At 34.0% G+C, this 23,749-nt stretch overlaps 2 protein-coding genes across 2 annotated transcripts; one reads left to right on the forward strand and one right to left on the reverse strand.

The window, feature by feature from the left end:
* LOC133194523 (stress-70 protein, mitochondrial-like) lies at positions 1–8,721 on the forward strand. Its single transcript, XM_061330466.1, has 17 exons — positions 1–194; positions 1,377–1,426; positions 1,649–1,918; positions 2,269–2,393; positions 3,631–3,704; positions 3,843–3,949; positions 4,053–4,215; positions 4,422–4,514; positions 4,974–5,183; positions 5,583–5,672; positions 5,956–6,093; positions 6,454–6,558; positions 6,807–6,924; positions 7,097–7,191; positions 7,370–7,462; positions 7,758–7,898; positions 8,123–8,721. The coding sequence occupies exons 1-17, from the start codon at positions 99–101 to the stop codon at positions 8,210–8,212; spliced, it is 2,058 nt and encodes a 685-aa protein (XP_061186450.1). The 5' UTR covers positions 1–98; the 3' UTR covers positions 8,213–8,721.
* Positions 8,722–10,351: 1,630 nt separating this feature from the next.
* On the reverse strand, positions 10,352–16,602 carry LOC133180819 (protein TEX261-like). Its single transcript, XM_061315280.1, has 5 exons — positions 16,453–16,602; positions 15,391–15,470; positions 14,222–14,375; positions 13,073–13,140; positions 10,352–11,604 (listed from the first exon to the last, which is right to left on the reverse strand). Exons 1-5 carry the CDS (start codon positions 16,520–16,522, stop codon positions 11,371–11,373), a joined length of 606 nt encoding a protein of 201 aa, XP_061171264.1. The 5' UTR covers positions 16,523–16,602; the 3' UTR covers positions 10,352–11,370.
* Between the last annotated feature and the right edge of the window lie 7,147 nt (positions 16,603–23,749).

Here is a 23,749-nt window from a genome sequence, read left to right on the forward strand (position 1 = left end):
AGAAGCGCATGCGTATGTGAGACACAGCATTGTCAAACTTACATCACACACGTGCTGGCAAGGGCAAAGAGAAGTTGAACGCAAAGAAAGAAGCAATCATGCTGCTATCACCAAGAATTACCTTCAGATGTTTGGAGCAGGGATGTAGAATACAGAAAATGCGAAATCTGCATACAAAGACATTCAAAAACCAGGTAACCTTGGCGTTTTATCAGTTGCGTAATTACGACTTCACATGGTCGGCACAAGATTTGTGTTGTGCTTAATATTTTGTTTAGTAAATTGTAGTTTTCTATGAAGCTTATATACATGATGCTTTTTCACAATACTTTGATATATCAGTTAAATTATTAAAGCATTTTGCTTCAAATGGTGTATTTAGCTCTACTTTCATATTGTTGCTTGAGTGTCTGTGTGATCATCATTCACCGTTACATTTCCCCCATGCTGTCCACTCACCAAACTAATGATCTTTTCTTTTTTTCTTTCTTGAACATTCCAAGCAAAAATATGGTGCTTTGTGTCTTATTGCATCATGCAGCTGAAGGATGCTCTGATTTCTATAATTATGCAATCGAAATATATATTACATAAAAACCTGTATGTGAATTTTGTAAGAAGTCCTAATATCTCATTCAAAATAGTATTTCATCAAAAGAAAAAACTTTTAAGTTCAGGAATTTTCTTAGTTTTTAATCTCTTTTATGTTGATTGACTATAGATAGAACGTTCTATCGTTAAAATGATATTGTCCTATGGACCCAGTTTAACGATAGAATTCGTTCCGTGTATTGGCAATGTTGTAAAATAAACAATGGCGATAACTCGTACTCTGTGCATTTTCTATGAACAATCCAGAGATTGATTGACTAGAGCTAGATTTCTTAGTTAGAATAATCTAACTGTGTCTCGGGACAAGCCCTCACCACAGTTAAAATACGTCCCATATACTTGCAATGTAGCAAATGGGAGTGGATCCACTCCGAAAGAATTTTGAAGAATACAAAAGGAGTTGCACTGATAATAACTACCATATTAATCATAACAAACCTTTTTGAAATTGTATCTATATGCCTTTTAACCTAAAAAATAATCCATATAAATACGAAAATTCAACTCATTTTCTCAACGTTTTTTCCTCGCTCAAATTAAATGCCATATTGACATTCGGAACTCTCTGGATTGTTCATAGAAAATGCACAGAGTTTGAGTTATCGCCCGTGTTTATTTTGCAACATTGCCAATTCACGGAACGAATTCTATCGTTAAACCGGGTCCGTAGGACAAAATCATTTTAACGATAGAACGTTCTATCTATAGCTTTCTGTTCACTTGGTGTCCAGTATGAAAATTAACTAATTGATTTGTTTTTGTAGATACCCTTGCTCTCCCAAAATGGAAATCAGGCAATTCAAAAAAGGAACAAGTAAGTGCATTATAAACAAAATAAATAAATTGTGATTTGTCCATTGTAAAAGTGGTTAAAATGTGTTTAAAAGACGAAGTTTTGATGCTTCTATACATATTTAAATGTTGTTTGTTATGCAGTGACAAATAAGACTACAAATATATAATTGATCTGTTGTTAATTATTCAGTGATGAATATGTCCATGAAGCTAAAATCTAATAATTTTATTTTGATTAAAGTTCTGGAAAGGTCAAGGGTCAGGTCATCGGAATAGATCTGGGAACAACCAATTCCTGTGTAGCCGTCATGGAAGGAAAGACTCCCAAAGTTTTAGAGAATTCAGAGGGATCCAGAACCACTCCATCCGTGGTAGCTTTCACTAAAGATGGAGAGCGACTTGTGGGGATGCCGGCCAAACGTCAGGCTGTCACTAACGCAGAAAACACATTCTCTGCCACAAAACGACTCATTGGAAGACGGTTTGAAGACCCAGAGGTCCAGAAAGACATGTAAGCCAATATATCAATTATTTTAACATTTATTGCAGAATTTTCTGAATAATTATCAATTAATTAGTTACTTCAAAGTTCTGCATTGTAAGTATATGGTACAGGCCTATCAAAATCTGCTGGTATTCAATACTTTTGCCCGATTGAAATTATGATTGTACCAGTCAAAATGTTTGATATGGAGAAAAATTCAATTACATATTTAATTAAAATCCCTTCTACAAGGTATCTGCCATTTTTGTAAAAGTACTGCCTTTTTCTAATCTTTTTGAAAGCCCTGATGGTGAGATTTAAAATGATTAGACAATGTGATTGTGAATGTTAATTTATATACCGGTATTGTCTTATAGGAAGACAGCATCATTCAAGATTGTAAAGGCAACTAATGGTGATGCCTGGGTGGAGGCTCATGGGAAGATGTACTCACCCAGTCAGATTGGAGCCTTTGTTCTCATGAAAATGAAGGAAACTGCTGGTATGTTACTTATGTGACTGTCTTAGGATAAAAACCTTACCCAGGTTACTATTGACCTCCATTATATATGTCCCTGGTTACTGTGGTATCATCTTGATGAGGGCAGATAACTATTGTAATGTCCATGTTGTGGGTAGTTACTTTGATTGGTAACCTCTACCCATTGTGGACAGATTTATATAACTGACAAGGTTTTATGCTTCTGGGTCCCAGAATATGCTAGTTGAAGACAGGAGTTGATGATGACTTTTATTTGCTACTCTTGACAGCATGGCTGATGAGTACTTACACCAATTAACTCTGAAACTCCTGACCAGGAACGAAATAATGTGTCGTGTTGTAAATAAAGATATTTCCACTTGTTGATTGCATAAATTTTAGGACACACCATTTGAATGGGGTTTATATCTTTAAAACTTGAATGCTAGCTAAGGTATATAATAATTAGAAGTTGCCTCCGTTACAGGCCATATTATGGTGTGGCAGTTCGTGTCTTTGGTTTTTAAGTTTTTCACGTCCATGTAATATTTTTTCACACTGAATCAAGAACCAGTTAACCTTGTCTGTTCATGCTTTGAAGGGAAAATGTGTATCAATGGAAAAGTAGGTCACTGTGAATTTTTTGGCAAATAAAGCTGTTTAGGTTGTATCTTATCCAGCATGAAACCTAGAATCATTAGACCTTGTCAGTTTATGCCTGTTGGGTGGAAGATGTGTCGGAACCCTAAAGTAAATCACTGCAGCCACATTTTATAATGCAAAAGCCAAATCATATCTTGCACATGCTGAGACCTAAATCAATGTCATTTGTATTATTAGGTATGGTATGTTATCATTGCTATGGCCCTGAAGAAATGTATGTCGGAATGAACAATTTTCCTGATAAATGTATTATACACGCTGCGACATACTTTATTTTACTTTTGCGCATGGAAAACTATATTATAACTAAGTATAGAGGTCATTGTGAGTTCTGTGATGACTATTTGCTACTCTTGATGGGAAACTGATGTCAAACATCACCATGGATACTGAGATCTCACCTATGGCCACTATACAAGTTCTTTATATCTGTTAAAATGCCAGGGAAATGCCACAATCAGTCTCGGGATTTGTGCACAGTCCACATTGTTTACCTGTGTTGTAAACTAGCACATATGAATATAATTACCATGTTCACCTGTATTTTAGATAATTACCTGTATTGTATATAATTACCTTATTTACTGTATTGTAGATAATTACCTGGGTCAGAAGGTTAAGAATGCCGTCATCACTGTCCCCGCTTATTTCAATGACTCCCAGAGACAGGTATGCAATATCTTGTACCTAAATGAATTTTAATTTATAAATTTGTTCAAAATTGGTCATTAAACGTACATTTATTATATAACATGTTGAGGGAAAACAAGGCTATATATTGAAAGATTTTCTCTTTTTTAAATTCAGGCCACAAAAGATGCAGGACAGATTGCAGGGCTGAACGTTCTTCGAGTTATTAATGAACCCACTGCTGCTGCCCTGGCATACGGCATGGATAAAAGCGACGATAAAATGTAAGTAAGATTTAAGCAATCCACGAAAATTGGCCCCCAAGAATTCTGATGAATCCAGAGTAATCAGTATATCATATAATATCTTTTGTTTTTATTGTTTCAGTATTGCTGTGTATGACTTGGGTGGTGGAACTTTTGATATCTCTATTCTGGAAATGCAGAGGGGAGTTTTTGAAGTAAAATCAACCAATGGAGACACGTTCCTTGGTGGAGAGGATTTTGACAATGCCTTGGTCACTTTCTTAGCCAATGAATTTAAACGAGATGTAAGTAATTCTTGAACTAATTTCTCATGCAGGATGACGTGTTGCCATCATGTTGATGCGCAAATTAAAAAAAACAACATATTTTCATGTAGTACAAATTGGTCGTCTTTTTTCCATACCAATAATGAAAGTTAAAGTCTTAGATGAGCAGAAGAAAATGAGACTTGCCGGGGAACTGATATGTTGTATTTTATTGTTTTTTGTAGCAAGGTATTGATGTAACCAAGGACAACATGGCCATGCAGAGATTAAGAGAGGCAGCTGAGAAAGCCAAGATAGAACTCTCCTCTAGCATGCAGGTAAGAGAACAAGAACTGAGGTTAACTTCCCTTAAGGTTTACATAATGTATAACTTGAGGTGCCTTTAATCCAAAGTCAGTCAAATTCCCAGCTGCTCCTCAATAGTTTCTGGGGCCAAATCTTTGGGACAGAAAATGAGATAAAAACTTATCAACCAGTCCTTTCTGTTTACAAAATGGAGGGGCAAGTTTTAATCTTAACACCAACAGTAACTAGTAAATGCTCCAGAAATACATTCATCCCTTTCTGTTAATGAGAGAAGGAGCAAGTTTTAACCTGAACACATAACAGTAACTAGCAAATTCTCCAGAAATACAGTCATTCCTTTCTGTTTATGAGAGGAGCAAGTTTAAACCTGAACACATATAGTAACTAATAAATGCTCCTGAAGTACATGTATTTTCTAGCAGTAAGTTGATGGTTTACTTGGTAGACTGATATAAATCTTTCTTTTGTAGACTGATATAAATCTGCCGTATCTGACTATGGATGCCAGCGGACCTAAACACATGAACATGAAGCTGACCCGAGCCAAGTTTGAGGGAATTGTTGAGAGTCTAGTCAAGAGGACCGTGGGTCCTTGTCAGAAAGCGTTGAGTGACGCAGAGGTCAAGAAGTCAGACATTGGTGATGTCATCCTGGTTGGAGGAATGACTCGTATGCCCAGGGTAAATATGAAGAAGAATTTAAGGGTCATCATCTCTGTATTCTGTATTATCTCCCAATATTGAAAAACAAAGTGATCATCTTGTATCTATTACATGTTGATCACTGCATGCAACCCATTTATATGCAGCAGTACTGATGAAAGAAAACTGGAGAAAAAATGCAATTTTTGTAAAAGTTGTATGCAATTAATGGTTTTATGGCAAGGCAGTGGCACAGTCAAACTGCAGACTTCATGCATTTTTGCACCTTTACATAAGTGATTTATTGGTGCAATTAAAATTCAAGTTGCCATTTTGCAGTTTTTAAGTGATCATCACATTTTGCTTCTTTTTTTCATTACATTTATTGATAATTTCATGAATTGGATTTTCACACCTGTCTTATTTTTTCTTCCTCAGGTACAATCCTTAGTACAGGAGGTATTTGGCAGAACTCCAGGAAAATCTGTGAACCCAGATGAGGCTGTTGCTATGGGAGCAGCCATTCAGGTAAGAGAAAACTCAAATCTTACTGAAAAATTAATAAACAGCATCGTTCTTCTTTCCCTCTATTAATTTCCTCGGCCTCCAGGATATTAATATAGTTTCTCTCTAATTTAAAATAAAGAAGGTCTCTAATAATGGTCAGTCTTAAAATATCTTTAATTTTGATCATGCGATGCTTGTATATCGGTGATATGTAAAAGTCTGTATAATTTCAAGCATTGATGTCTGTGTGTAAATGTCCATTAATACCCTGGTAATCCTGATCATGTGATGTCTATTTTAACAGGGAGGTGTGTTGGCAGGGGATGTGACAGATGTTCTGTTGCTGGATGTAACTCCACTCTCACTGGGTATTGAGACCCTGGGAGGCGTGTTCACAAAACTGATTGACAGAAACACAACTATTCCAACAAAGAAATCCCAGGTAAAACATTCTTGGCAGCTATATGTTCTGTGTGACGTAAAATTCTATTCAAAGTCCAAATTTGCACAAAAGAACTTGCAGTTAAGATCAAAATTTAATTTTGCAAATAAATTCTTTTATACAATAATTTGAAAATGGTTTTAATCTTTTTAAGAATTATTTAAAAAAATATTTTTGTGCAACGGATTTTTAACAGAATCTTTGATTTGACATGATTTTACAGTCAACCTAAGTTTTTGATCTTAGTCATAAGTTCTTTTGTAAAACCCCAGGTCTTCAGAAAAGTCAAGGTCATTGGAAAATATTTGTTGTTTGGTTGTGACGTTACTCTTTTACTGATATAAATGTTGCTATTTTTAGGTCTTCTCCACAGCAGCTGACGGACAGACAAGTGTGGAGATCAAAGTCTGTCAGGGAGAAAGAGAAATGGCTGCCGACAACAAACTTCTGGGACAGTTCATGTTGGTAGGTAGATAACAATTGCAGTCATTTAATGGAGAAATTATTATAGAGATTGTGTTCCTTTATTTATTTCTTTGATATAACCTGAATTGTAGATGTTGCATGTACTTAAAAAAATGCAGATATTTGTGTACTTGAGTAACATGCCATTTAAGTGTTAAGTTCTCATGCTTGAACTTCTTGACCCTGACATTTTGAATGTTGAAGGTTTATGAGATTACAAGGTTTCAGTTCTGGATGTTATGTTTTAGGTTGGGATTCCCCCAGCACCACGAGGTGTGCCCCAGGTAGAAGTGACCTTTGACATTGATGCTAATGGCATTGTAAATGTATCGGCTCGGGACAAAGGAACAGGAAAGGAACAGCAGAGTAAGTTAAAGCATCGATTGCTTTGTATACACCTCTAACATAGGTATTTACCAATAAATATATGGCATTAAAATGTAGAACTTATCTTCGATGAAATATATATGTGAAATTTTGTCACCTACACGGTTCCTAATATTAATAAATACGTGTTCTGTGATATTCTATTTTGTAGTTGTGATCCAGAGTTCGGGCGGATTAAGTAAGGAGGAGATTGAGAACATGGTGAAGAATGCGGAGAAATATGCTGCTGAGGATCACGTCAGAAAGGCAAGTGGCTCTTTTTCAAAATGAATCTATGTATTAAACAAGACTGTTTCCATGAATTATTTATACTAAAATATATATTTTATAATAAACAGTATAAATTGTACTGAGAATTTTCTCCACAAATGTATAAATATTGAAACGAGTGACAATAAACATTTTGGTATTGTTTTGTTAACAGGAGAGAGTGGAGGCTGTGAACCAGGCTGATGCCATCATACACGACACAGAAGCCAAGTTGGAGGAATTCAAGAGTCAGCTACCCGAGGAGGACGTAAGTAAAAATATGACTAAACGTCACATCAAATCTCATGCATGTGCACTTCACAACTGAAGTCTGTCCCCTGTACTTGTAAATTCTCAAATCACCGCCATTTCTTACATCAAATCTGAAGAACACCGTCAAATGTTTAAAACAGGTCATACAAGTATCTCAAGGCTGACTGTTCTTGTAAATAGTCAATTTACAAACACTATATTCCTTAAACAATGTCAAATAACAAATACTATTTTTTATGCTTTTCTGGTGTTAGAGGAAATTTTAATTTTTTGCTCATATTTTTTGATAGGCCAATAAACTGAAGGAACAGATTACAGGGGTAAAGGATTTAATCGCTAAGAAAGACCAAGTAGAAATCGAGGAATTAAAGCAAGCCACATCCAGCATGCAACAGGCCTCTCTCAAACTGTTTGAGATGGCCTACAAAAAGGTGGGTGTTCTAAGTAATGGCAAAACTGAAGTTTCCAAATTGTTAAAGATACAGAGTGAGAAAAAAAAAGTTTCCAAGTCATAAAGATAAGGTTGCAAAATAAAATAATTGATGTTAAAGATAAAGATTTAAGGAAAAAACCTGGCAAATTCTTCAAATTCAATATTTAATCTTAAAGCAATGAAGCAACTTAAGACTTGTAATAAAACGTGTTTGACCTACAGATGTCAGCTGATAGAGAGGGCAGCTCATCTTCCAGCAGTAGTTCATCTGAATCAACAGACGACCAAGAAAAGAAGGAAGAAAAGAACTGAAATATGGAACAAACTAAATGTGTGTGTGAATGTGTGGAGTGAAAGTAGACTGTGACAGGGGGCCAGTGTGGGGGTGCCACCCCAATCAGGTCCCTCCCCAGCACAGTGGGGATTGACTTCTCATTGCTCCCGGAGTGGAGTAACAATCAAGTGCATTCATCACTCTAGCTCAACGAGCTTTCGTCAAGACATCATAGAAAAAAAAATGGATGCCAGTAACAAACTTAAACTCTGATTGGTTGTGATTTTGTAACCAATCGTATACAATACTTTAATAATGCAAGTTAAGATTATGAAAATTCAGCTATCAGATTTTATTGAATTCTTTGTTAGTTAATGGCATTCGGTCCAACTTTGATTCAGATTGTTAGGATATTGTGCTTCAACATTTAACCTCAAGAATCATGTCATGTTTGTTTTTGTTCATAGTTATTTTATTTCATATTCTGTGTAGAAACTGCATGTATATATGTAAAAACAATTATGTGATATTAAATTATGAAACAAACTTTTCCTTGTCATGTTTAACATACAGTGTACATGTACTTGTGCCAATCTTCATCAATATTGCCATTCTAAGACCATGTTTATGTAAATGTCTTCAAAGTTCATTTATTATTTTTATAAACCTAATTATACCTAATGTAGTGTGCAATAATAATGGAAGTAGCAATCTGAGAGAGAGAGAGAGAACAATTTGGTTGGGGACAAATACATGATTATAAACCAAACCAAGCCTCTGGAAATCAAGGCAGGTGCCCTCTGTATGGCCACTTGATTAGGGTGAATTAGGCAAGAGGGTTGATGATAAGGGTTAATAAAGACCAGATGTGTAGATGTGACATGATCACACAAATGCTTATACTGTCAGATGAGCAATTTTTAAATATTTGAAAATGCAAGTATATGAAATTATTTAAGGGTGGAAACGAGATGGAAAACAATTTTATTCCTCTTGTTTTCTTAAATTTTCTGTCAATATTACAACATCCTTTAGCTGCGTAAAGATCATGATCATTTTCATCAATGAACATGTTAAAAAGTTTCAAAAAACATTGAATAAAAAGAAATTTTCAAAAAAACGCTAAAGGTATTGAATTTCATTAATGAGGGCCAATCAAATTAAAACTTGAACTTGGTCTGTGAGTCATCAGTATAAAGTCACATACCAATTATTGGCTCACTATCTACAAGCATAAAAGAAAATGGTGAAAAATTACAAATTTGGAAATTTTCAAAGTCTAAGGAAAATTACTGTAAAAGTTGAATACATTGTTTTTAATTTCACTATGTGTAATTGGCAAGAATTTTTCCTATATGTTTGATCTTCTATTGTGGCCTTGTCCTACCCTCGGGGACCAATCATGACTTTCCTATTTTTTAGGAGATTTTTCCTATGTATTCCTATGTAAAACTTTGATTGCCCATTTTGGCCCCACCCTACCCTTCGGGTCATTTGAACAAACTTGAATCTACACTATATCAGGAGGCTTTCATATAAGTTTCATCTTTTCTGGCCCATTGGTTCTTGAGATTTTTAAATGACCCCCACCCAATTTTTTACTATTTCTTCATTATCTCCCCTTGGAAGAGGGTGTGGCCCTTCATTTGAACAAATTTGAATCCCCTTTACCCAAGCATACTCTGTGCCAAGTTTGATAGAAATCGGCCCATTGGTTCTGAAGAAGATAAATTGTAAAAAAGTTTGACGACAAGGACAGACAATAGAAAAATTTTGATCAGAGAAGCTCACTACTGTAAATCACTTTTTGTTTGCAAGAACTTTACTTTCGTGTAATTACGCGAGACTGTCTGTTCGTGAAAATTTCAATCTTGCGTATATTAGTACTACGAGAGATTATATAGAGCAATGACTGACATTCGTGAAAATTTTGTCTCGCTTATAAATTCCAAATAACAATCTTTAAATAAGGTTTCGTGAAAATAAAGTGATCTACAGTATCTACAAGCAAGGCAAAAAAAAAAAAAAAAAAAAATTAAATAACTATGACAGAATGACAATGACCGATGGAAAGTGGTAACACTATATGCCCTGCCCATTTCCAGGTGGGGGGCATAAAAATTCTAGTGGTGTGTTTTTAAATTCTGTCGAACGGGATAAATGATTCAAACTAGGAAGAGTTTTACTGAATTTTTATTTGTAACCTTCAACAATTGCATACAATTTAATTTTTGCTTTTCTAGTCAATTACTTGTGGTTACTGGGTGGAATTTGAATATTTTGCGAATTTATTTTGACAAAGTCAGAAAGGCTATGTTGGCATCCCTAGCTGATGTTTCTGGTGCAGGTTCATTTCCCAGGTAAAAGTGACTAAGCCCCATCTGAATTAAATGCATGGAAAATGCAGCAATTCTATAATATTCATTTCTCTCACCAATTCATAAGACCATATAGAAACTTAATTCAATAATTTTTATTGCATTTCGGAATCTATAAAAATAGACAAAACACATTATCATGCACAACATAATTTACTGAGGCATACATTGACATGCATCCAGCCAAGCATACTACATCACCAAGGTCAAAGGTTCAAAAGGCCACCTGGCTCATCTGATCAATGGGCCAACTGGCTCGAACGACATTTTATTAAAGACAACATATTTTAATATTCGTTGACGGGAAACAAAACCCCATAAAATAAAATTTCACAGTATTTCAGATATAATTTTAAGTGGAAGAATGCCTGGTTGTTAATTCATTTTACGAAATTCTAATGCATGCTCCCCATAGACTTTGAATACGCTTAATGCATGTAAAACTTAAGCAAATTAAAAAAAAAAAGATTTCATAATACAGTAAACCTGTCTAAGCAGGACACAACTGGTTCAAAGAAATTTGCAGCAACAATCCGGATTAGACAACATTTTTAATATTTAAACAATTGAATCTACTGCAAGGGACTAAAAGTTTTCACAGGCAATTTATAGGAATACACAACATCCAGATTAGACAAGTTTTTACTGTACATGTGGTGTTTCAGACTAACTTAGTTTTGATCGCTTAAGCACAGGTGTTGTGATTGCATACTCGCAAGCAAGCTTAAGCTTTTCCCATTAATTGTGTTATACACAACTGTTGTCTATTAAAACACAAATTTAAAAGTTCTGAAAATTCTGTCCTGGACAAGCCACGTTCAATACTGTTTCCTTGTCCTCTGGGGTAGAATTCCCTCCTGTGCGTACTTAAAGAACGACAACAGTCCGTATTTCTTCCCCTTCCTCTTGAAATAATTACTGACCACGTCACTTTCTTCTGATGTACTCACTCGGGTCCCCGTTGTCATTGGTAACACATTCTCATTGGCAGAGAGAGAAATAAAGAAGGCAAACGGTACAAGCCATAGGCAAATGGTGAAATACGCTAGCACCTGAAAGGGGTCAGAGTACATTTAATTAATATAAACTAAAAGACAAACATTGACACAAAATAGAATTAAACAGCACCTCATTTATCAGTTTTCAATGAACATTTAAAAAATATTTTGTGATAGGTGACTTAAAACACATCAACTGACAGTCATAACCAGATTATTCAAAATATTATATGAGGGGTTATCAAAAAGTTCATGGAACTAGTGCTACATAATTAAATATGCCCGAGGTATATCAATGAATTTTTACACAATGCATTTAGTTAAAATCATCTTTTCTATCAAATGAATAAACTATAAATCAAAATTTTTATTTTTTAAAAAAAATGTTAATGTTTTTGTAAGCAATTAATGTTATAAAGATGCTGCACAACCTCAAAAAAAAAAAACAATGTATTTTTTACCCAAGTCTAACAGAAAAAAACCCTTTTGATTTGAGCATTTGTCATCCAATAATCAATCGTGTTAATTTACCGGTGGTATGAAAGAATTTGCAAATTTTTACCTCATTCTGTAAGTTCTATGAAATCTTATTGTAAATTTTATATGGAATGCTTATACAATAAAGGGCTAATATGACATCAAAGGGGGTGGGGATGGGGGGGGGGGGGGTCTTTCTTCCACATTCTATACAGTTTAACACTGGAAAAACTGGCATGGACCTAGGGAATGTTTAAATAGGCAACAGAGAAATAAAATGTATCCAGAGTACCTGTTTTAAAGATTCAGAGACACACACTTAATGTCAATTTGTAGACTTTGTAGTCTAGCGGCATATTTTACTAAAGAACTTATGACTTAGACCAAAGTGTACTTTTGCAATTTATTTTATTCTTCGAGTTGATTAATTTGTAATTTTATCATTAATAATAAGAAATCAGTCAGGTAATTTTATATAAGTAAAATCTCACAAAATTATTAAGTTGACGAGATTTTAGAACCATGTAAAATGTTTAAACTTAAACTTAAGTTCTTTTGAAGATGGGCCTCTGGTGTCCAATGTTAGTCACATCAGAAAGTGACGTTGCTCATGTGCTGTAAACTTTGAACTCAGACAAGCAAATAATGCTGTCATAATTAAGTTAGGATCTTTCCCTATGTATAGATCTATTTAATAACAATATCATGCATTGAAATCAGTTGTTCATTACATTGTAAAGTCATATAAACAAGACGGGTTCAGTCTTTACATTAAATCCAAGGAATTTCATTAAGAAAAGTGTATTGAAAGAGAGGAAGCAGACAATGAGGATGACGTTGGCAAACATCATAAAACTCAACGACAACAGCACTGGGTCTGGGCGTCTTTTGTATTTAATGATATTTTGGCAAGTTATCAACGTATCAAGCTAATATTTTCAACACTTTTTATACTTACAAATTTGGTTAGCATGGAGTATATTGTATTTATTTTATCGTATCAGTCCACAAACTTTTTGATGACCCCTTGTTTATTAGGACTTACATCTGAGAAAGGATGCCACACCGTGGAGAAGTATGAAAATGCAAAATAATGATTGACAACCACCAAGGCTGAAAAAAAAAAATCACAAATAACATGCATTAAGAGTATGACAGTACAACACACTTACAGCCAACATGTATAATGTATTTCTTATAAAACTGATTGCTCTGGACCAGTCAATACATGTATATACACGTACAATCAAATTCTAAACTAATTAGATTTGTTTTCTTTTAACGATGACAGACCTAATTCATTTCTGCAATAGATTTTTTATTCAAATTTTAATATGAAGTAATGTGACTTTTGGTGAGCTAAAATCAATAAAAAAAAAATCATATGGTCATCGATGTAGATTTTTAATGGGGAGCAGTTTCAAAAGTTGGCGATGGAAATCGATAATTACTATAGGAAGTAATGGGGAACTTCCAGTGTAAGGTATAAGAGTGATCATTGAAAAAAAATTCTGCAATAGATTTTTTATTCATATTAAAGGACAATGTTAACAAGACAATCTACCAGCAAATTATGCCAAAAAATAAATGGGTCATCGGCTTAGATTTTTCAGGGGGGCATGTCAAACTCAAATGTAGGGCACATTTTGGGGGAAATTTTCAATGAAAATACCTTGGCCAAATAAATCATTTATTTATGAATATAAATCGAAATATTTACAATATTTTTGATTTGAGAGGAAATGTTTGAATATCTTTATAATAATTAAAAATGTATGTTTTTTATCTTTTGCAATACATAATAAAGTCAATTTGATTCAAGGCATATGCACGGTTTTCTGGGCAGTGGCGTGAAATTTCGAATTAGGTCCGTCATTCTTAAGCCATCTTTATGAAAGATAAAAAAGTGTAAAAGGTCAACCTTGATGGTTCTTCCATCAGTGCATTTAGTATGCATCCATAATACAATATTTTACATAATGCCAGTTTTATCATATATAATGAATAATTTACACAGCAATAAATATAAACAATAAAATGTATTTCTTTCTTTTTTTCTTTTGAAATGGGTACACACATTGCCAAGAAAAGTTTATATAAATCAATAATACTGGTTAAGTATTTCCTGCAATTTCCAACAATTTATTCCTATTATATAAACAAAGGAAGACATTTTATTGTTTAAGTAACTCACCAATGGACATAAGAAATGATGGAGACATGAGTTCAAAGTATGGGAAAGTTTGTAGAACAAAGAAGTAGGCGATGTTACCAACCAAACCTACGACGATCATGTACAGGGGCAAATCCTCAAACAACAAAAGACCAATAAATATCACAGTGGTGCCCTGGAGGAAAAAAAACATGTTTGGTAAATGATGTGTTAGTTCAAATCTATCCTCTAATAAAAGTTCTAAAATGGTTTCATGGTTACAACTTTAAACTGTTACTGCATAATTAATCTTGAGCTATGAGCAGAGATTCATATACTAGCTGATATCCTTCTTCAGACAGAGTAAATTATTATTTGGATAAAAACAAATCACTCTGAAAATTTCATTATACTGTCTCTACAGGGCTCTCGATTCTCTATAGTTGGGGCCGTTGAACGGCCACATTCCCAACGCCAAAAAGGTACCTTTTTCCCCAAAGCAAAGTGTAAATTTCCCAATTTTCTACAGCAAAAAAAAAAAAATCTTAAATGATGACACTTAATCGCCAACAAGTGAAAGTGAAAAAAACTAGTTCTGTGTATGACTGTATTAATTAATTAGTTCACACTACCTATATTCGTAAAGAACCAGGTTTTCCCAATTTTCCCCAAAATGAAAATAATTTTCCCAATTTGAATGGCTCTGGCCCCAGTCCCAAAAATTGGTGTGAGAGCCCTGCTCTAAAAATCCTTGTAGGGGGTGTATTAATCATCGGGGTGAGATTCTGTTCTACAAGTGACTGTTGTAACCAAAGAGTGGTAAGTAGTTTGTTCAATATTTTGGATCATATATTAAACTCTGATGTTATTATAATAAAATTATATGAAGTATGTGATGTTTGAATTAAATTTTATCAAATGCATGTATGTAATCCACTAAAATTTTGAAAATAATCTTGTAAGGATCTTCAGCAGGATAAATTCATTACACAGTCAGTCACTCAGTGTGGGAAATAAAACAGAGTCATCTAGCACGTAAAATGGAAATCTATACTGGCTCTCTGCTTCTTGTCACCCAATACAGATTTAATCCAATTTCACACAATGGATAACTCCATATAATATATCCCAATCTAATTATAACTTACAATTCTTACATACATGAACTAAGTACATGTCTCATGATATAAGCTTACACTACAATTACTTACTATCAACATATATTTTATAATTCTTGCTGTAAGTACTGTGTATTCTTCTACAATTTCTGCCAGGTAAAACAACCCAGCCGCTGCAAAATTAAAGGAAAATTTAATTGGATAATATGGACTAGATAAGGAAATTAATATATGAGAGATTTATAAAATAGAATTAAGTAAAGCTTCTATCATGTTTACAATGTGTTTACAGATAAACAGAAAAAAACAGGTCCAGCACAATACCCTGATAAAGGTATATAGCTTGATAAAGCTATATAGCTTTATCAAGGTATTACAAATACCTTGATCAAGGTATTTTATGTAATGAAAATACAAAAAAAAATAAATACTGAAAGTCGAGTTCTGAGTTGTTGTCAGTAAATTCACTCATGCATGTGAAGTACTCAAATGCAAAGAAATCAGTATAAAAGCATGTCATGTGAGGAGACGTTCCTTTATGCTGTCTTTTTGATACCTGAGTACTTTTCATGCACGAGTCAACACAATGACCACAACTCATAAGTTGACTTTTAAATTTAATTTTTAAAGATTTTTTTTTGTATTTTCATTACATAAAATACCTTGATCAAGGTATTTGTAATACCTTGATAAAGCTATATAGCTTTATCAAGCTATATACCTTTATTGAGGTATTGTGCTGGACCTGAAAAATGTAGATCAATCCCTGTTGATCCTGTTACACCTGCGTCCACAGATTAGCTGTTAATATCCCCCATTGTCTCCTTGGACAATAACTGCAACTCTGTAGATACTTATATATCCCTCTACAACAGGTGACACTTTGAGAGGTCTCTTACACTGCATTGACTTATCTCAAAATCTGATTTGCACTGCAGCCAATTTATTTTTCTTTTGAAACAGAAAGCTGGCGGATAATTTTTTCATTACTAAGATATCCCAATTTATTTAATGAAAGGTGATATGCCGTAAAATGACATTTGGGCTATGACAAAATGAGTTACACATGTACTTGATAATGGGAATGGTCGTAATTTTTCGAGGAAATTCGAACGTACACAGAATTTATCGTGATTAAAAATCTGGCTTACTTACCCACGGATAAAGTTATTACACATATCTGTATAATTAGTGCAATCCAGCTTAATAGGTACATGAACCACATGTTGATTAATTCATACAGTATACTAGGGATGCGAAATACGTTTCAGATTCAGAGGCCGGGTAGATTCCCGATTTATCTCCCCCTTAGCAATTGTCAAGTTGTGCATTGATGTGTCGGATATAATACGTTGTACAACAGGCCGAAGTAAGGATGGATGTGATAACCATTTCCAAGTTATTTATTGGAAGAGGTTTTATTTTTAATCTATACCCGCACGTTCTAAAGAAAGTTCGGGTATATTGTTTTTTCTGCCGCTTGCCGAAAGTTGGCTTTCTTTTGAATAAGACTATTTTTAAAATCTCAAATTTATTTACTTGCTGTTTATTTGAATTTTTTAATGAACAATTAAGAATATATGATAATTTATTACTGAGCTTTATGTATGTTAGCAAATGATAATAATTATAATAAAAATAACAAGAGGCCCAGGGGCCACATCGCTCACCTGAGCACTATGGCTAAAAAAAAGCAGAGATCAGTTCAGTCTTGAAAGGTTGAAAAGTTTAAATATATATAAAAGTGGTTCGGGGGGGGGGGGGGGGGGCATGAATTGAACAAATTTGAATCTACATTACCTGAAGATGTTTCCATTTAAATATGACCAATCATGGCTTTGCTGTTCTTGAGATTTTTAAAGATTTTTCCTATGTATTCCTATGTAAAACTTTGATTACCCATTGTGGTCCCACCCTACCCCCGGGGGTCATGATTTGAATAAACTTGAATCTACACTATCTAAGAATGCTTCCATATAAATATGACCAATCATGGCTTTGCTGTTCTTAAAAAATAGGTTGTTTTTTTTCTTAAAGATTTATTCCAATGTAAAAATTCGATCGCCCATTGTGGCCCCACCCTATTCCCGGGGGTCATGATTTGAACAAACTTGAATCTACACCAACTGAGGATGCTACCATGTAAATATGACCAATCATGGCTTTGCTGTTCTTGAGAAGAAGATTTTTAAAGATTTTTCCTATATATTCCTATGTAAAACTTTGATCGCCCACTGTGGCCCCACCCGACCCCCGGGGGTCATGATTTGAACAAACTTGAATCTACACTACCTGAGGATGCTTCCACATAAGTTTCATATTTTCAAGCACAGTGGTTCTTGAGAAGAAGATTTTTTTAATGATGCCATTCATTTTTCACGAATTCATAATTATCTCCCCTTGAAAGAAGGCGTGGCCCTTCATTTGAACAAACTTGAATTCTCTCTACCCAAGGATACTTTGTGGCAAGTTTGATTGACATTGGCCCTGTGGTTCTGGAGGAGAAGTCGAAAATGTGAAAAGTTTACAGACAGACAGACGGACTACAGACAAAATGTGATCAGAAAAGCTCATCTGAGCCTTCGGCTCAGGTGAGCTAATAAATAAAAATAAATAATAAAAATAAATAAATAATGAATAATTTTTTCAAAGTACGTTAAATTGGGACCAAGTTAACACACTTTGAAAAAAAAATCTTTTCAAAGTCCGTTAATATCGACCATACTAACGCACTTCGGAAAAAAAAATGTGCACGGCTTGGGTAACATTCTTACAAATTTAAGGTATGATAAATAATTAATTGAACCTGGTTGGGTAACTTTTCGGTGATGACGTCACTTCAGGATCTGAGATATAGACGTTTTAAAGATTTTTAGGGGTTGTCTTGTTCCCAAAGGTTCTCGTAAATTTTATAAAAGGGAAATGGGTCTTTAGAAATAATGGAGGAATGATTGATTAATGGAACAAGTGCGTTTCTTTTTTTTTATTTTATCCATGCAGTCTGTAATAAGTTTGTTAAATGTAAGGGTCGATAAGTGACTTAAAGCGTCGCATTTTTAGAGCAATTATGAATTTTCCCTACCCCCCCTCTCTCTCTCTCTCTCTCATAGAGAGTTATTATATCTATCATATTCATTTATCTATTTATTGAGAACGTATAGAAAACAATGGTTGACTCATTTATTTGATAGGAAGAAATAAACACATTACTCATTCGACTGAAATTTTTACCTCGTTCACTAATAACTTTTTCTCAAAAAAAATCTTATAAACAAAAGTTATGCAGTCAGATTACATCTAAATCTGTAATTTGATGTCATAAAAAGGCTAGACATGTTAAAGAGCATGTTTTAATTACCCTGTACATTCCAGTATAGTCAGTTAGCTATTGTTGTTAGATCAGCGTTATGGCCCCAACAACTTCCAAATGGAGAAACAATTGGACTCCATACCTCATACAAAGATTGCTTATGAACCGAAGGTGTGTCATGACCTTTACCCAAGGTCACTTGATCTATGTCCAGAACACATGTGGAAAAATATTTGATTCCTGTTCTAACCAAATCTTGTAATGGAGAAATTAGAGGCTCATAGTTATCACAAATATTGCATATGACCTGAGAGTAATTACTGACATTAACCCAAGTTCATCCCAGCACTTTCAAGGTCACTGGCAGAAAAATTGTTACTTGAGTCTGTTTTGTATCTCTAAAATGGAGGCTAATTGGAGTTGTTTCTCCATTTGGAAGTTGTTGGCCAAACACAAGTTATATACTTTTTCTGTCAATGGCCTTGAACTTTCATAAAAGTTTTTGTGTAATATCAAATTCACTTCCGTTGACTGAAATGTTCAAAGTATTAAAGCTAGACTGGAACGTGACTTTAAAGGATTTCATGCTGAGAAAGGGAACAGCAAGTTTAAGTTGGATTTCCAAACGTATATATTTAAACAGTTAAAGGCAGTCTTCAAAAATATCGTTATAATAATGGGCGATATTGTTACAAGCCTTGTCAGCTTCATTAAGTCTTTCTAAATACTTCTTTTATCACTTTCCATTTACTCAAAACGGATTCTAGAATATACGTCTAAAATACTTCATCCATTCTGACAAAAAGACGAGGCCATGACCTTCATATTTAGCCCACCTATCATATACCTGTACGGAATGCTAACAAAAATAAACTTCTTGCGCAATTTAAAAGATCGGGGCTCTCCCTTTCATGACTGTTTTCAGGTTGTCATTTTCAAGTATATTTGGATCGGCGGTTTATCTGCGACTTTATACATATGTCATATCCCTTATAATCAGTTGTTCATAACGCTTCCACTACACTGTGTGATAAAAATGTCGGTCTTAGTTGCGTCACACTGGTAGTACCGTAATGTATATCATTTTCTAAGAATTTTCCATTTGTCTTGTATAAAATGAATGCATAAAAATTCAACTAGAAGAATGCTCATGAATACTGCAGTTTTAATTATATTTCAATAATATTTAGATGCATTTTTTTGGAAGAACTGGTAGAAACAAACTATAACTACAGTAAGATGTATTGGTCCGGATGAATACCGGGTACCTTTATTACAAAGGCATCGACTTTGTTAAGAAATTAAGAAAACCAGAGTTTTCAATAATACCCCTCGCATTTATTGGGTTCCAACTAAAGAAAAGAGACTTCGTAGAGATACTTGGAAAGTATAACTCTCCGAACGGGAGACCAGAACTAGTATCCAGTTTCTGAAGGTGTCGGAGTCTGAAGGTGTCGGAGGGCCTTTGAAGAAAGTAATAGGGGAATAATTAACATGTGCCCAAATGGTACAGTGACACCCAGCCCGTTGTCAAGGTGATGTCTCGCCCTCAAATCCTAAACCATTATTTTTATTTATTTGTATGATTAAAGAGTAAAGTCTGTATTTAAGTCTTAAGAAATATATTTTGTTCACAAAAATTAGATCTGAATTTTAAAATATGATTTATTTACGTTGAAATATTGAGAAAACTGCCTTTGAAAATTGCATCAGTTGATGTTTGATTGATTGATTGTATGTTGTTTTACGTCCCATTCGAGAATTTTTCACTCATATAGAGATGTCACCATATACCGGTGAAGGGCTTCAAATTTGGACCTTTACTCGGCACTCAGGGCCATTGAGCAGTGAGGGATCTTTATCGTGCCAACGCCTGCCGTGACACGGGGCCTCGGTTTTTTAAGGTCACATCCGAAGGACCCCATCAATTGATGGTATTTATGACAAAAGATACTTAACTATTGTTTACTTTGAATATCTATGTAATGATTCATTAAACAGGGAACCCGGTTCTACCCAAAGTGAACGTAGACCAACCTTTAAACCTTTGTAATCTTATATGCTTTGGAAAGAAATATGTTTCAAAACTTTTTAACGACTAAGCCAGGTAAATTCTTTCCCTGCATGATTAATCACCTCCGTTATGCAACATCTTTACCAAGCTCGTATTTTATTTCTTTCTACTGAATTCTATAAAACTTTTTCTTAATGGAAAAAATAACTAGTAATTGTTTTTCTATTGCCTTTGGTTTTAATTTCTGATTTACGATATCTATATAGGTTTTAGAGATCAAGTCTTCCAACAGTTTCCATGGGTACCAATTGCGACCCGTTATTAGAAGACCTATTTTTGTATTCATATAAAGCAGAATTTATCCAAAAACTTATACATAAAAGAAGGATCGTACCTGGCCTTCAATTCGATATTTAGATACATCGACAGCGTTTTATCAATTGACAATATTCATTTTCATTCAACGTTGCCTCTATACATCCCTTTGAACTCGAAATAAAAGACGCAACAGAGTCAGACACATCTGATTCATATTCAATTTGATCTGTTTCTAGAAAAAGACATTAATGACGATCTAACAACAAAAGTTTTAGATAAACTTGATAACTTTAACTTTTCTATGGTCGACTTCCTTTATTTATGTATTAATATATCATTCATTATCACATGCAAACGGAGTATATATCTCCCAGTTGATTCGATACACATTAGTTTGCTCTATATAAAAATAATTTCTAAAACAAGGCAAGCTGTTGAAAAATAAGTTGATGATACAAGGATATCAACAGTTCCGTTTAAAGTACACATTTTGCAAGTTCTATGGTCGATACAATGACCTTGTTAGCAAATACATTCTATCGTTAAGTCGAATGTTACTGACGTTTTTCATACTAATTATTAGGTCATTGTTTTCATACTGAATTGCCAACGGATTTTTCCGCTTGTCCGATCATGACAAGGAGCAAACGACAGGTGTGACCGGTCGACAGGGGATGCTTACTCCTCCATTGCATTTTATTCCACCCCTGATTTTTTTTAGAGGCCCGCGTTTGCTCTGCTCGCGATTTGCATTGTTACAATGGACGTCTGAGTTTGATAATTGTTCCTTATCTTCATATTTCATATATGATATAAGCAACATCACAGCACTGTTTTGACCTCATCTCTGTTATTGCCCCTCGCATGATTTCAGCCCGTGCTCTCCGGGCTTGGGCCGATATAAATCGCTCAGGCTGATACCAGGGTTGAGATCTAAACAACAGTGGGATATTGTACATAACCACTTAGAAATGAAACTCTGGTCTCAGGTGACAAATGTTATACATTTTTATGAACAACCTTGATCATATTCACAGATATTGTATCTTAGAGGTACAGGATACACTGTAGAATGTATAATAAACCTCGATAAATGACCAAATTAGCCCTTTCCTGGCACTGATTCCTGGTTCCAGGAAATGAACTTTAAAATTTTTGAAAAATGCCAGTTTTCGTAATATCCATGCAAACACTTTGCCTTTTATCTACTAGTCAAAAGAATTATACCATAAGATAACATTTACCTTCAGTTTGTTCGGTAGCTTTTTATCTTTCTTCAATGTGAATTTAGCTATCAAATTTAAATAAAAAATATCCCAGTTAAAGTTGTTATGAATATTATTTTTAAAAAAATTAAATGTTAAAAGAGGAAAATCAAATCCCTCTGATTTGAAAGATTTTTTGAAGCTGTATAACAATTTTGGAATTGAAAAGATACCCATCTCTTGTAGAAAATAGTCATAGGTGAGAACATGCAATAATTCTTGTATTGAATTTAAACAGAAAACCCGATCAAACATTCCTTATGTGTCAGCATTCAATATTAAACATTGCAATGCCAACAATACTTCCGCCATCACAAGATAAAGAAATTGAAACTAAAAAAAATCACTTATTCCGCCTTTTTATGACCAAAAGCATCAAAGTGTCCGCTCTGAGAATGATACGGCATAAAGTTTCAATCACCCTTTATTTTTTCCTAATAATTATGTAAATAAATGAAGTGTGGTAAGCAATGAAAGGCTTTGAGAGATCAAATAAAACTTCAGTATTATTTTGTTATCGTCAATGGCCTGTTTCTTTTTCAAACTGAACCTCACATATAAATCATGCAGTGCAATAACATCTTCTATTGCCTCATTTGATATTTATTCCTTGCTCAAAAACCATCTAATTAGAGACTGTTAAAAACTCCTGTTTACCCCATACCGTATAATGTTCAACAATGTGTCAACAGATCCTGCAATAATTTTGTTTTACTAAATAATATAATATTTTCTAAATTGGTTAAAAAGAAAAGTGACATCTAAAACCGAACCCAAATCTGTAGGAGAAGTTGCATTTAGAAAGAATTTCATACAATTTTCATACAATACAATTTTCTTTAGATAACAATAGCAATGCCAGAGTTTGAAATCAAAAACTAATATAATGACAACGTATATTTGATATTTCTTATTCATTTTTATAAGAAATTTTGATTGAGGCTTCAATATCTCTTAAAAACAAAGAATTACTAATGTTGACTTACATAAACGGAAAACTAACTAAAATTATTTATTATTCATATTTGCATATCCCTAGAGATAGTGAACATTTCCATTCCATAAACAATGTAGAACAATATATGCATGTATATATTAAACAAAAATTGTTTTGAAAGATACACAAAAGATTATCACATTAGCTAAATAAAAAGATAGGACGTTAAAGAATTGCATTGTTTGTAAAGAAAGATAACCGCTGCTGATCGTCTGCGGTGGATAAATTGAGGATTTTACTTTCTCAACAAGTAGCTTGATCACTTAGCTAAGAACTCAAACAACCTCATGTTGTATATAATCGACTTAAGTCATATGGCTCTTTGAACATGGATGAGGACACAAAAGCTGACTGCTGTTTGACATAGAGATATAAGGGGGAAATGTTGCTTCAAAATCTTGTTGAACTTAAATGTTAACATTTTATTGACTTTTGAACCATAAGAAATGCACTATGTCTCTTAAGTTATTAAGAAGTATTTTTAAAAAGGAAGTGCTATCAAGGCCCAGTGGTCCTCTATTTTTCTTTACACGGTATATGGTTGGTTG

This window comes from Saccostrea echinata, unplaced genomic scaffold (assembly GCF_033153115.1).
Source record: "Saccostrea echinata isolate AGI-Se365-2 ecotype Australia unplaced genomic scaffold, CSIRO_AGI_Sech_v1 ptg000001l, whole genome shotgun sequence".
In the NCBI taxonomy this organism is placed as follows: domain Eukaryota; kingdom Metazoa; phylum Mollusca; class Bivalvia; order Ostreida; family Ostreidae; genus Saccostrea; species Saccostrea echinata.